The following is a 14672-nucleotide window of genomic DNA, read 5'->3' on the forward strand; positions in this document are numbered from 1 at the left end:
TAACCAGGTATGGCTGTGTGATAAGAAGCTTGCTTTCTAATCACACAGTTCTAGGTTCAGTCCCACTTCTACTATAGCCTCAAGCCAACCAAAGCCTTGTCAGTGGATTTGGGAGACAGAAACTGAAAAAAGCCCACCATGTGTGCGTGTGTTTGTCTCCCACCACCACTTGGTAACCAATGCTGCTGTGTGTGCGTCCCCGTAACTTAGCAGTTTGGGGCACAAGGGAGTCATAGAATTAATACAATGGTTTTGATTCATTAAACTAAAAACCCTTCAAGATAGGGTCTCAGCATGGCCCCAGTCCAACGACTGAAACAACAAGCAAACAATAAAGGGCAGCAAACATGAAGTTGATTCTTACCTCTGTCTTCCAGTTTCATGCCATTGTAACCATTGATCTCACTACCATCTTGACAGACGGGCTTGACAAAGAAGAGGGCTGGTCCCTGGTCGAGTGGGGTCTCCTCATTCTGCAGTCCAAGCACGGCTGAAGTGGGCAACTGGGTGCGGCTGAGGTGCATGCGGTCAGAGAGCAACAGTGACGCATCCCCACCACCGGCCGAGGTGGCACCTGTCGGGGTTGTAGCTGGGGATTGGTGAGCAGGGCTGATAGCGGTAGCAGTGTTGTTGGTGGTGGAGGAGGAGGAGAGGCAGGCCGCAGGAGGGGAGGTGGAAGGCAAGGAAGGGGAGGAGGAAGAAGAGGAGAGAAGCGATGTCCTCTGCCACTGTTCTACATCTAGCATCGTGTCTGCCTCCGTCCGGCTGAATGGCATTAATGGCAGTGGGGAAGGGTCGCCAGAGGGCGTCAGTGCTGGCATAGTTGGGCTGATAGCAGCAGGAGGTAGAGGGGGAGGTGGGGGTGGCAAGGGAGGGGTCGAATTTGCCGTCGTCAACAAAGATGACGGTACAGTCGGCAGCGGGGCACACTTGCTGAGAGAGGTGTGGGGTGGGGTCACAGAAGAATTTGATGGTGGGGTGGGTATTGGGGAGAAACGTGCTGGTAGCCCAGCCCGCAATCGTTCTGAAGACATTACAGAACCAGTGGTGTTGCTCCGCTTTCTCCTACCATCGCCACCACCAGAACAGATGTCATCCTCATCAGCTTCCTCTTCCCCTTCGTTCCGATAGAGGCCAGAGCCAGTGGTGGTGGTTGTGGAAGTCATGGCATCACCTCCATGACCGTCATCACCTCCATTATTGCCATCATTACCATCATTATCATCGTCGTCGTCATCGTGGACATCGGCCATGTTGGTCTCTGGGTCAGCAGTCAGCGTACAGGCACTGCTGTAGGAAGCTTGGCTGTCCAGGCTGCTGAGGCTCCCAGAAGACTGGCTGCTTGAACTGAGCCCCGACATGGAGCAGCCAGTGGTGATGGATGATGGCAGCTTGGTGGCAGTGGTCGTGTTGGAAGTAGTGAGAATGGTTGTCGTTGCAGCTGCAGTGGACGCTGCAGCCGCCATAGACGCAGCTGCTGCTGAAGACGACGATGACACTTCGGCCTTGACTGGTGGCTGGAAAACATTCACAGAATATCTGGGGAAAGAAAGAAAGAAGAAATCAATCAAACACATTGAATAATGAACAGTTTTTCTAAAGAAAATTAAACTCGCATAACGAGCTGAAATTTGATCAACAAACCATGAGAAGACGACCAGGGTTCATTTCCTTAACAATTTTCTGAACTACAAACTACACATAGACTATGCTTACATAAGAAAGGAATGACGATTACAGAAGTTGTTGAAAATTCTTATCAACAAAATCAAAGCTGATAAATAGGCACAAGTGTTGCAAAACCAATAAACATCAGCTTGGATGACACTTTGCTCAACCGACAGAGGAAGGTGACCAATGAAACTGATTAGATAAACAGAATTCTGATTTGTCAAAAGTGTCTTCTTGTCTCAAGCTCTGATTTTCTACCTATTCTTGTCGGAACCTTTGATATGGAGTATCGAAATTTTAATCCTTTTCATACTTATAGAATGTCAAACAAACTTAAAAATTTCCGTTTTAGCCGGAAGACCAAACTGATAGTTTGGTAACCCACTAAAATAAACATTAAAAATCGAAAGGAGAAAATAAACAGCTTTGCAAGTTTAACTCAGTGTTTATTGAACAAGAGAGGTGCGAAATTTAAGAAGTAATGTGAGTGAGGAGACATAAACAAGAATAGCAAAAATCTATCATACCAAAAGAATTGATAATACATACATTACAAGAGTTCTCACATAAGATTGCTGCCTAATTCAACATGAATGTGAAGTGATATTAAACATCGTATAAAGTAAAGGAAGGTTTCTGTAGGAATGCTACGTCATATTCACTTAGTGAGTTTACATGCGCAAGGATGAATTATGATGTTGTCGTCATCGATATTAGATGTAGTAAGAGCTGATAATGGTGATACCAGCAGTGAGGAATTTCATTGCATTGTAACGTGGAGAAAGCAAGCAAATAGCTTCCTGGTGCAGACTCATGCTAGACTCCCTAAGGGGAGAAAAACTGAATCTTATTGCTTTGATTGGCAGATTTTTTAAATAATTTCTTTGTAACTAAAAAATTTTGAACTTCGTATACTGGTAGAATGTGTTTATCTTTTTCTCTTGGCTTTCTTGAGAAAAGTCTGTAGTTTGTAAGCTATTTGTTGTTTAATTTCTTGCATTTCAGCAATTTCAACCAATCAATGACGTCTATTGAGGTGAAAAGGATTTCTGCCATAGTGTATCAACAACATTTTCTGGTGGTGTCATATGAAAATGTCCCTGTTATTTATGACATATTCCATATCAGTTACGTTCGTATCAATAAAAGATTATCGTTATTAAACTTTTATTAATAAACACATATTCAAAGTTCACAACATATGCAGTTTTAATTAACCCTAACCCTAACCCTAAAACAGATTAAAATGCAATAGATCGATACTAGAGTCATAATTATAGGTGGACACTAAAGAGGGAACGGTTTTGTTATCCAGCTCTGTTTATGAGTGACCCCTCAGTTTATGGCCACAGGGTATCTTTTTTCTCATAAATAACAGTGACAATTTCATATGACACTGCAAATAATTGTTGTTGACAAAGATCCAGAGAAATTGTATTCACCTCAATAGACATCATTGATTGGTTGAAATTGCCGAAATGCAAGAAATTAAACAACAAATAGCTTACAAACTACAGAATTTTCTCAAGAAAGCCAAGAGAAAAAGATGTTTTATGTAACACATTCTACCAGTATACAAGTTTAAAAGTGTTTAGTTACAAAGAAATTATTTTAAAAATCTGCCAGTCAAAGCGAAAAGATCCGAAAAACTGATCTATTTAAGGAAATTGCTGGGCTCCACTGCAATAAGTAGAAACTCCAAGCAATGTAAAATATAGTCCAGACCATGATTACCAGCATGAACGTCTCAAACTTCAAAAAGTAGTTAACCATTTAATGGTTTTAGTAAATTTATACAGAAAAAAAAAGCATTATACCATCCAGCATAGATAAAAGTCAACTTCATTATATTTTTTCCGTAAAAACCTATTCTGAGTTAACTCCCCCTACTTCATTTTCCAACAAAAAAATTTCAAAAAGAATTCTGGAAATGATCTACTTATGTAATTCATGCACCTTCTAAAGTTTATCTTCACTTTGGCGAAAAAAAGTGCGTAAATTACATAGGTTTTTATGGTGTGTGTATATATATATATATATATATATGACAAGAATATCAACATAAACTAACATAGAGTCACTTCCTCCCTTTCTCTCTCTCTCTCACACACACACACAACACACAGACAGAGGTAGAACTACACACAAACACTTACCTGGAATATGCTTCCAACAATTTCCGCAGTCTGGAGAATGTTGCCCGAGATTTTGGTAGCGAGATGAGAAATGGACATCCAATGGGATTACACTTGCAGGATTCCTTGTGGATCTCCCAGTGGGCCCTCTGGCACTCCCTGTCAATGATAAATAGAAAAATACAATATATTTTAAAACTATATAAATATTTGTGTTTTTTTGTTTGTTTAGTGATTAGACAATGGCCATGCTGGGGCAATATCTTGAAGAATTTTAAATCAAATTTAGCAATACCATCATCATCATGATTTAACGCCTGTTGTCTATGCTGGCATGGGTTGGATGATTTGACCGGGGCTGGTAAGCAGGAAGGCTGCACCAGACTCCAGACAAGGTTTTCTACAGCTGGATGCCCTTCCCGAGAGGACTTATTTTTGTTAAGCCTCGTACTTATTATATTGGTCTCTCTTGCCAAACAGCTAAGTTACAAGGGCAAACAAAGACACTAAGACACACACACAAAGATAGATATATATATATTGATAAAAACAGTAAGATAACAAAAGAAAGAAAGAGACCTCGATATTATGGCTACCGAATAATTGTCACATATTACATTTATATATATATATATATATATATACTAGATGTAGCCACCATGACCTGTTGGGTCACAACCACTCCAAGCTGCAAATGCCAATGTACTGTGGAGAACGAAAAAATACTATTTCAAACTTAATGCAATAAAATCCACAGGGCAATTAATCCACAGTGCATTGGCATTTGCAGCTTGGAGTGGTTGTGACCCAACAGGTCATGGTGGCTACATCTAGTATATATATATATATATATATATATATATATACACACACACACACACACAGTGGGCTTCTTTCAGTTTCTATCAAATCCACTCACAAGGCTTTGGTCGGTCTGAAGCTATAGTAGAAGACACTTGCCCAAGGTGCCACGCAGTGGGACTGAGCTCAGAACCATGTGGATGGGAAGCAAGCTTCTTACCACACAGCCACGCCTATGCTTAAAGTTTGACAATGCAGCTGAAGAGCAAAGACGGGAAAGAGTTTCAAAGAGATCCTCCTCCAGGCCTCCTCCATCACTAAAATTAAAGATAAGTTTGAAGCAGACGGAACAGAAAGTTCACAAGAAATGTTCTGGAAGACAGTGGACAACAACAAGCTTTACAAAGTGAAAAAAGGTACAAGAAACATATTTGCCAGAGTTCAAGGAAGGCTGTGCAACAAACGAGTGGGGGATTGGAATTTTGAAATTGAGCATCCATCAGATTTGGATGTGCTGCCATTGGATATGTCATATTCCAAGAATAATCCACGTTTTCAATGAAGACAGTCCAAACCGCAGAGTGCAGTTTTGTGAGGGGCACTTGATAAGATGATGGTAGCGGAGGTGGAGACAGTGATTGTGGTGGTAGCAGTGATTATGGCAGTGATGGTGGTGGTAGAAGTGATGACAGTGATGGTAGTGACAATAGTGGAGGTGGTAGAAGTGATGATGGTGATGGAGGTGACAGCAGAGAGTGGAGGAGATGAGGGTGGTAGTGGGGTTGATGATGGTGGTGGAGATGACAAAGGTTAGCGTTGGAGCTGCTAATGATGGTGATAATGGAGGTGATAATGATGTTAGTGGTGGAGGTGATGGTGATGATGGTGGTGGTGACAAGGATAGTGGAGATGATGATGATAGTGGTGGTGGTGGTGACAGTGGAGATGACAAAGGTGGTGGTGGTGGTGAAAATGATAATGCTAGAGCTGATGGTGTTGTTTAAAGCATCACCCACAATGCTCCCCAGACCAACAACAGAACAGTGGGGCCCAGAGAGAGAGAGAGAGAGAGAGAGAAAGATATATATATATATACTCACTGATTGCAGTATCCAACCTTGTAGCAACGGGTGCATCTTTTAAGAGGACGACCTTCTGGAGACTTCTTCTTGCAAGACGAGCACATGGTTGATGAGAACATTGGCATACGTATCCTCTGATACAAGCAAGATATGGAGAGAAATACATTAGACAGGTGAAAGAAAACAATATATATATCTATATAGATTAGATGTATGTGAGTATACATATATATATGTGTGTGTGTGTGTGTGTGTGTGTGTGTGTGTGTGTGTGTATATATATATATATATATATATATATATATATATCTGAGAGGTTTTAGTATCCAGAAGACCCAGAATGGCAGGTAAGGCTATGTAAGTGCTACGGAAGGACCATAGTTAGACTCCCAGTTTGATAATAGTACGAGTGAGGAGTCTAATGTGGGTTGCGTGTGAGCATTTATATGTTAAATAGAATGAGACAAAGCCAAGCCAGTGTGAAATTTATAGGACATTAATAAAGAGAAAGGTAGTCTTACAGCTGTTTCAGGGATATGAAGGATATCCCATCATCAGAGACGATATGAGAGTTAAATATTCCTTCCCTACATTATCTCTTCCTTCTACTCCCACTATTCCTTTTACCTACTGATAGCTTTCCTCTTCCTCACAATATCTTGACCACCCTATAGCATGCCTTTTTTATTTTCTCTTCCTCTTTCTTTCTGCTTTCCTCCTCTATTCCTTTTGACCAGAACCATTTTCCTCCTTATAACATACATGTCTATTCTCTTCTCCCTATCTACTCACTCCTACAAGTACTTTCTCAAAGTTTCATTCACACAACAAGACCCCTTTGAATGAACAGCACATGGAATTAATGTCTCCACACCATCCATTTGTAATAACAAAATATGAACTCCTATCGGAATTTACATACCATGGACAAGACTCTCTACCCAGTCTAAACAGCCCTTTCCTTGTATAGTGGAACTACAACTGTAACATCCTACATATATTTTTATTTACAGATTTCGTTTTATACTTCCTATATCTCTCCCTTTCCAAAATAACTTCTTATACTGAACTAATATTTCCTTCTATTTAACTCTCTGAAACAGCTGTAAGATTACCTTTTTCTTTATAAATGTCCCAGAAATTTCACACTGGCTTTGTTGTCTCATTTTTATTTAACACACTCATATGTGTGTGTGTGTGTGTGTGTGTGTGTGTGCGCATGTGTATGTATATTTTTCTATTCCTGAGCGTTTATACTAATACATCGGTTTGTTTTATACACCACCTGTCTTTTTCGTCTTTTGTTTTTTTCGTAAACTCTCCCTATATAACACATATATATATGTAACATATGGTATAATTATGAATTATAACAGGGCAAATTATAACCATTTCTCTGCAGACTGAACAAAATGACGAACAACCTTAATTGAATTTTAAACCTTAATGGGTTCTCATCAGAGGCATCCACATCATTCTGACAGTCTCCGGAGAAACAAGCAGCAAAACTGTTCATATATTCAACAAATGCAGCAGTTCCTCTTTGAAGGAGTCAATAATTTGCATACCGAAAGTGTTTAACACACTAGAAATACCAGTGGCCTGTCAACGGGGATCTTAGCCCACACAGTATCACATATATATATATATATATATATATATATATAATATATATATATATATATATATATATATATATATATATGTAGGTATGTTGATGCAAACAGGAATAATAGAACTCAAAATATGAGTATATGTATATTTTTATTAAATATATATACATACTCCCAGGACCAAGGTAAGTGGCATATTGCTGTACTCAAGAAGACCCACCCACCACAACAGAATTGAGAACCAAGGTGACATGTAAAAAGCAGGGCAAGGATATCTTGATTAGATTAAAAGTTACATTTTACATTCTTACATGTATCGAAGAAGATTCAATCAGAATGTGTGGAGGGCACAGTATGAAGGGTGGTATATAAATGTAGGGAGAAATAAGTATTAGAAGGGAAGAAATAAGCAAAAAAAATTATAAGGAAAAAAATATGAGGAAAGAGGAATTGGATGAGATCAGTTCACTAGTAGTAGATAATATAGTAGTTTTGGCTGAGTCACAGAATTTAGTTGTGGGATTTGTACTTGAAGAAAAGTCTGTCACAGAACAAGGACCTAGAGCCATAGTGTGTGTGGATTTCAGCCCAGCAACCCGTATCCAAAGTCAAAAGGTGATGGGATAGGGAGCAGGCTGTACTGCTGTAGTGCAGATCTTTTACCTCTCATCATTTACTTGTTTCAGTCATTAGAATGTGGCCATGCTGGGGCAACATGTTGAAGGACTTAGCTGAATAAATCAACCCCAGTACTTTTTTTTAAAAAGTGTGGTATTCTGTCGATCTCTTTTACTAAACCACTCAGTTACAGGGGCAACACCAGTTGTTAAGAAGTGAGGAGAGACCAAACACACACACACACACACACACATATAAATACAACAGTCATCTTTCAGTTACCATCTACGAAATCCCCTCACAAGACTTTGGTGAGCTTAAGATTACATTAGAAGACACCTGCCCAAGGTGCCACACAGTGAGGCTGAACCCATGTGGTTGGGAATCAAACTTCTTACCACACGGTCACACCTGCAGCTATATCTGTATATATACATTATTACTATACACCATCACACTCATATACAGTACAGTGTTCCACAATAACCACTGCAATAATCAACACAGTTTCACCACCATCATTAATAAAAGTGAAATAACATCCCCAAACACCAACTGTGTAAATGTATTGTTGCCACCTAAAATTTGGTTTTGTGGTTTGAAACTTCTCTGAATAGTGTTGACAGAAAAGCATCCAGGAGTTATGACCTGGATGTAGCCTGGCCTGCTTAGAGTGTAAGAAGTTCAGGACCAAAACACTTGCCTGAGATGGTGTTTCTTCTCTGAAGACCATCTGTTGTTCAACTCTCTTGGAAGTTTCTTATCACTGTGTATCACAAGTCATACACAGGACAAAGAAAAAACTACACGAATAAGTTTCATGTTAACATGAGGAATTTTGATGAGACCAAGTTATGTGAGTTTGTAGATTTGCTCCTGTTCATTGAAATACACGTCTCTCTTCATATCATTATTCCCAAAGCTAGCTAACCACTCACAAGGCACAACAGAGAAACAGAGAAGAAAGGAGAGGGGATTAGTTAGGTACAATGGCAAATGAAAACTGGTGGGGTAGGACAAAGGGCCACCGTGTGTTGGCAGGTTGAGGGGTGTGGGTGAGAGTGAAGACATTTACCTGGATGATGTATATTTCATAAACTGGTTCACCTGCCATCTCTTGTGACAGAACTTCTGATCTGGAAGAGAGAATTAGTAAAAAATTGACATGAGAGGGAGAGACAGTTAGAGAGGTACAGAAAGAGAGAGAGACTTAGAAGATAATGAACTAATTAGTGCAAAGAGGGAAGACAGGAAATAATTAGTGCAGAGAAAGAGGAAATGAGAAGGACAATGTAAGTCAGAACATGACAGATATAACAAGATATACGAGGGGTACCCAAAAGTTCCTGGTTTCAAGGGTATCATGAAAGGCCTGGTTGGATGCCCAACCTTTTAAGTTCTTTTACAGAGTTTAGAAAAACTGAAGGGCCACTGCAATCTGAGAGGGGAATATGTTGAATAAAATCATAATTAAATGATCCTCTTGTATTTTCTTTTACCCAAAGACAGGAAATCTGCAACACCCCCCCTGTACATATGCACATTCACACATACATGAATATCCTGATTATTGTGTGTAATGTGTAGCATATGAAGACAACATTACTCAGATCCATTGTTGGAGTTTGCCTTTCACTCTTAGAGAGAAAACTTTTGCCTTTGCTGTACAAATACAATGTCACTGGCCATCCAGGGTTATTTTTCTTAGTTCATCTTCATTTCATACAGATATACATACTGGTACCACATGTAAAGCAATGGTACTTTGCCATATATAAATCATTGTTGATGGTGCCATATAAGAAGCACCCATGCTGGGGTCACATATAAAGCACCTATGCTGGCTCCATATAAAAAGTATCCATACTGGTGTAATGCATAAAACACGTGTGCTGGTGCCACATGAAAAGGACCTGCACCCATGTTGGTGCCACATAAAAGCATGACTTGCAGATGACGAAAATTTTGGAAAGAAAGTCATCTTCAGTGACGAGGCCCACGTCCACTTGAGTGGATTTGTCAATAAACAGAACTGCCAGATTTGGGGAAATGAAAATCCTCAAATAATGCAAGAGTGTGAAATGCATCCACCGAAAGTGACTGTGTGGTTTTTGGGCCGGTGGAGTGCTTGGACCATTCTTCTTTGAAAATGATGAGGGGAATACAGTTACTATTAATAGAGAATATCCACTCAGTTATGCCTGAACTTGGAAGATACAGAGATTGACAACCTCTGGTTTCAGCAGGATGGAGTGCCCAAAGCTTACATTAATCCACAAAAAAATTTCCACAATGATTGATACCCTTGCATGGTGACCAGCAATGGCCACTAAGGTCCTGCAGTCTTACCTCTTGTGATTTCTTTTTATGGGTGTATGTGAAATCATAAGTATATGTCAAGAAACCACAAACAATTCTTGAACTCAAGGCTGAAATCAAGTGTGTGATTGGAGGCATTGGGCCACACATCTGTGGAACAGTTATCGGAAATTTCAAAGAGCGCATAAATGTATATAGACTCAGTGCAGTTGGACATATGTCCGACATTGTGTTCTATACCTAAACAGAAGACATAACTCATTAGAAATATGCAGAACACAACCATGTTTATAAGAATTTGTGTGTGTGTGTGTGTGTGTGTGTGTTTGTAAAGATTTATATTCTGTATATTCTTATAAATTGCTTGAGCAAAACATTGTCAGTGTAACCTTGTTGACATTCCCTACTAAAAAAAACCCTTTCTCTAGCTCAGCATTTTTGAAGACAAAGTGAAATACAAAATCCCTTCAAAAAAAAAAAAAGGTATTTGCATCAGGAAGAGCATCCTGCAGTAAAAACAATGCTTTGATAATAAGTATTCAGCCAACACATGCTGGCATGAGCAAATGAAAGTAAGACAAATGAAAGGACAACTTGATATCTACTCACGCTATAAGCCTCTCCGTGCTGTAGTCACTGCTCAGTAAAGTGCCACGTCCATAGATTTTGTGTATCTTGCTTCTTTTGGATTCAAACACACGAATCTGAAAAAAATGCATCTCAAAATATTAATTCAATATAAAGAGACATATATATATATATAAGCCTGGTCCTTATTCCATCAGTCTCTTTTGCCAAACTGCTAAATTTCGGGGACATAAACACACCAACATCAGTTGTCAAGTGATGGCAGGGAGACAAACACAAACTGACACACATAAACATATAAATATATAATATCTACAACGGGCTTCTTTCAGTTTTAAACATATACAAATATACATGTGACAGGCTTCTTTCAGTTTCCGTTTACCAAATCCACACACAATGCTTTGTTTAGCCCAAGACTATAGTAGAAGACACTTGCCCAAGGTGCCACAGAGTAAGACTGAACCCAGAACCATGTGGTTGGGAAGCAAGCTTCTTACCACACAGCCACACCTAAAATTATTGTTTAAGCACATCAGAACTTTTATTTGAGTCAAAAACAGTTCATTTGGTAGATAGATAAGCAGTTTTCTTTATTACAATACAGATGTGACTAATTCGGAGAAACATTACTTTCATTATTCACACATCATCACACTTGTAATGCAACACTTTGTAATTTTGGTTCAAATTGAAAGTGTGAAACTATTTTCATTTTCTAATGAAACCTCATTGTTGTAGAGAAGTGTATTTGAAATATGTACAGCTGGTTGTTGAGATAAGTTAGAAAATATGAAAATGAAAATAAGCAAAATAATAATAAAAAGGAGAAGAAACAGAAGACAATGACTTTTTTTTATATTCTATAAGCACAAAACCTGAAATTTTGGGGGAGGGGGCTAGTTGATTATGTTAACCCCAGTGCTCAATTGATGCTTATTTCATTGACCCAGAAAGGATGAAATGGAAAAATCAACCTTGGCAGAATTTGAACACAGAATGTAGAGAAGTGCAAAATGCCGCTGAGCATTCTGTCCAACACACTTTTCTGTCAGCTCTCCACCTTCATCATCATAATAACAATAATAATAACAATATCAATGGCTTACATTTCGAGCTTTGACACTAGTTTTCTTTGACAGCTTGTCTTTGAGTAGTTCAACTGTGGCATCTTTCGTCATTCGCAGCTTATACTGAAGGAAATATAGAGACAGCAGGTAAGAAAAATGAACACACAGAGATTTTAAAAAATTTACCATCCATCCCCTAATTATTCAATCATCATTTATGTGAATGTCAGATTATCTGAATAAGAGATGCCAAGGTCCCATGAAAATTTAATTAGCCAGCATGGCTGTGTAGATAGCAAGTTCCTGACCACATGGCTTTAGGTTCAGTTTGTGCTAAGGAATTATAAACAAGGCCACCTTGGCGGATGAGAATACATGTGGGAACTCTGTGTCCCAGAATGCCTTGTGTCAATAAATCAAGCGTATTATGAATACATAGTTTATCGTAAAGGAGAAACAGTTCTCCTGTGACGAACACAACAGCGATTAGCATATCTGCATTTAAATCTGCTGGAATGTATGAAAAATAAATATACAAGTCAACATCTATATTATCATAGTATATATGTGTATGTGTGTGTGTGTGTGTGTATATATATATATATATATATATATATATATATACAAATTGAGATAGGGGTTGTGAGTGCAACCCACCATGGGATAACATATATCCAATATACTGCCAATAAAGCACCCAACAAAGTTAATACATAAATGTTAAGAATTGCGATGCAATTAATTAATTTATTGTATTATATGGGCGAAGGTAAAATGTTTTACCACAAATTCATAATACAAAATAAGAAAATGGAGAAACACACCTTAATCAACGATCAACTACCAGATAATACCCATTCACATAAATTTATTAACCAACTACATATGAACATCAAGGTTAAACATAATAGTACAGAACAAAACAGTGCACATCAATGAGTAATACAGTTTATATTTATATTTATTTTGTATTGATATATATATAAATAAATATATATATATAGGGAGAATTCAGGAAAAAAACAAAAGATGAAGACAGGTTGTGTAGAAAACAAACAGATGTATTAGTATAATACTCGGGAATTGAAAAAGTCTTTAACATTTCGAGCCTACGCTCTTCCACAGAAAGGAACACAGAAAGAAACAAGGAGAGAAAAAAATGTGTGCAGTGGTTACTGATCTATCAAGGCAAATGCTGGCCAGAAGGGTCCGGCATTTTCATTCTTGTTATTTATATATATATAAATAACAAGAATGAGAATGGAGAAAATCGTATCTTTGATTGGTGATTACACCATACAATACCAATGAACATTTCTGTTTTGCCAGCATATTTAGATACAGAAGGAGGTATACCAGTCAAATTAACATATCCAAAAGTATATGTTAACACAATGTTATCAAGACAATTCAAAATTCATTAAATTCAAAGTGAACTACAAAAATATCATCATGATTTATAATATATATATATATATCCCACTTCTGTCAGATAATTTTAACGGCGGTGCATCAGCATGGCCGCAGCTCTGAGCTGAAACAAGCAAAAAAAAAATATATATATTTTTATTATATAGAGGGCATTATTACGCATAAATGCCACACGCTAGGAGGGACTCTTAAAGTCAAAACTACTAGTGTGTGGCATTTATATATAATAATACCCTCTATATAATAAAAATAAATATTTTTAAGGAAAAAAATTGATGGATTTTTTTCTCTTATGAGGTTTTTTCACGCTAACTACTTGATAAATTCTTATAAAGATTTTATCCTATTTTAAAATTATATATATATACACACACATAGAGTCATTTAATTTCTTATATCTTTTGTCTATGTTACGTTTATGCTGCTATCAGAGTACATATAATAGTTCATAATGATGCTATAATCCATCAAGAGCTTCTTCAGAACATTTTGATCGCTATCTAGATTTCTTCAAAATGGAAAATGATTCCAACCTGAAAAATTTGTTTTACGCCGACGACAGGTCAATACCTAGAAACTGCAGTCCGTGCGTATCACTTAGGTTGACGAGGGAAGGATGACCTCCCTTTGCAAATACCATAAGTGCACAGAAAATGTGCCTAAGGCCAGCTGGAGACGATGTTCTCCTGGGGCTACAAGCCACAGTAACACCCACCCTTAGTTTTTTTTTTTTTACGTGCCACCGACACGGGGGCCAGACAGAGCTGGCAAACGGCGGTTAGCCATATTGAGATGGCTTGTATACCTCACATTGTCGTGCAGTTACTGTTTATATCTCGTTCAGAGATTTATTATTGCTTGTTTTTTTTTTATTTTTTGTTTATTCAACCAACGTAATTCAGGCAAAAAATATAAGAAATTAAATGACTGCATAAACAATATAAACAATTAGATATTCTCTATTCTCTGTTTTCTTTAAAATGATTCATTATTATTATACACACACACACACACACACACACACACACACACAGAGGCACATATATATAGACACTGATACTCACACACACCTTAGGCAATCCCCTGCCATTCTATTTATATTCACAACCCTGTACCTTAAGATGACGGTGCTGTACCATGGTATATCACCACCATCTCCCTTGTTCTCTCACGCTATATGGTTCCCTCTGACTAGAGTAACCATGTGTCACCTCTGCAGAATATAGTCTTAATTGAGAAGAAAACAAACTCTGCTGGATCATAGGTATAACATACCCAGCTGACAGCAAGGTATGTGATAAGGAAGAAAGAAAAGTTGAGAGATATGACAGGTTAGCTTGGGAA

The 14672-nt window shown here is 38.1% G+C and overlaps 1 protein-coding gene across 1 annotated transcript in view; it reads right to left on the reverse strand.

Moving 5' to 3' along the window:
- LOC115225149 (ubiquitin carboxyl-terminal hydrolase 19) overlaps positions 1-14672 on the reverse strand; it is a 91606-nt gene that overhangs the window by 12307 nt on the left and 64627 nt on the right. The window contains exons 16-21 of the mRNA XM_029796101.2: positions 11937-12020; positions 10849-10943; positions 8996-9056; positions 5708-5823; positions 3828-3965; positions 365-1539 (exon numbers count right to left, since the gene is read on the reverse strand). Of these exons, the coding sequence (XP_029651961.1) occupies positions 365-1539; positions 3828-3965; positions 5708-5823; positions 8996-9056; positions 10849-10943; positions 11937-12020 (1669 nt within the window). The remainder of the gene's footprint in view (positions 1-364; positions 1540-3827; positions 3966-5707; positions 5824-8995; positions 9057-10848; positions 10944-11936; positions 12021-14672) is intronic.

This window comes from Octopus sinensis, linkage group LG27, assembly GCF_006345805.1.
Source record: "Octopus sinensis linkage group LG27, ASM634580v1, whole genome shotgun sequence".
Taxonomy (NCBI): domain Eukaryota; kingdom Metazoa; phylum Mollusca; class Cephalopoda; order Octopoda; family Octopodidae; genus Octopus; species Octopus sinensis.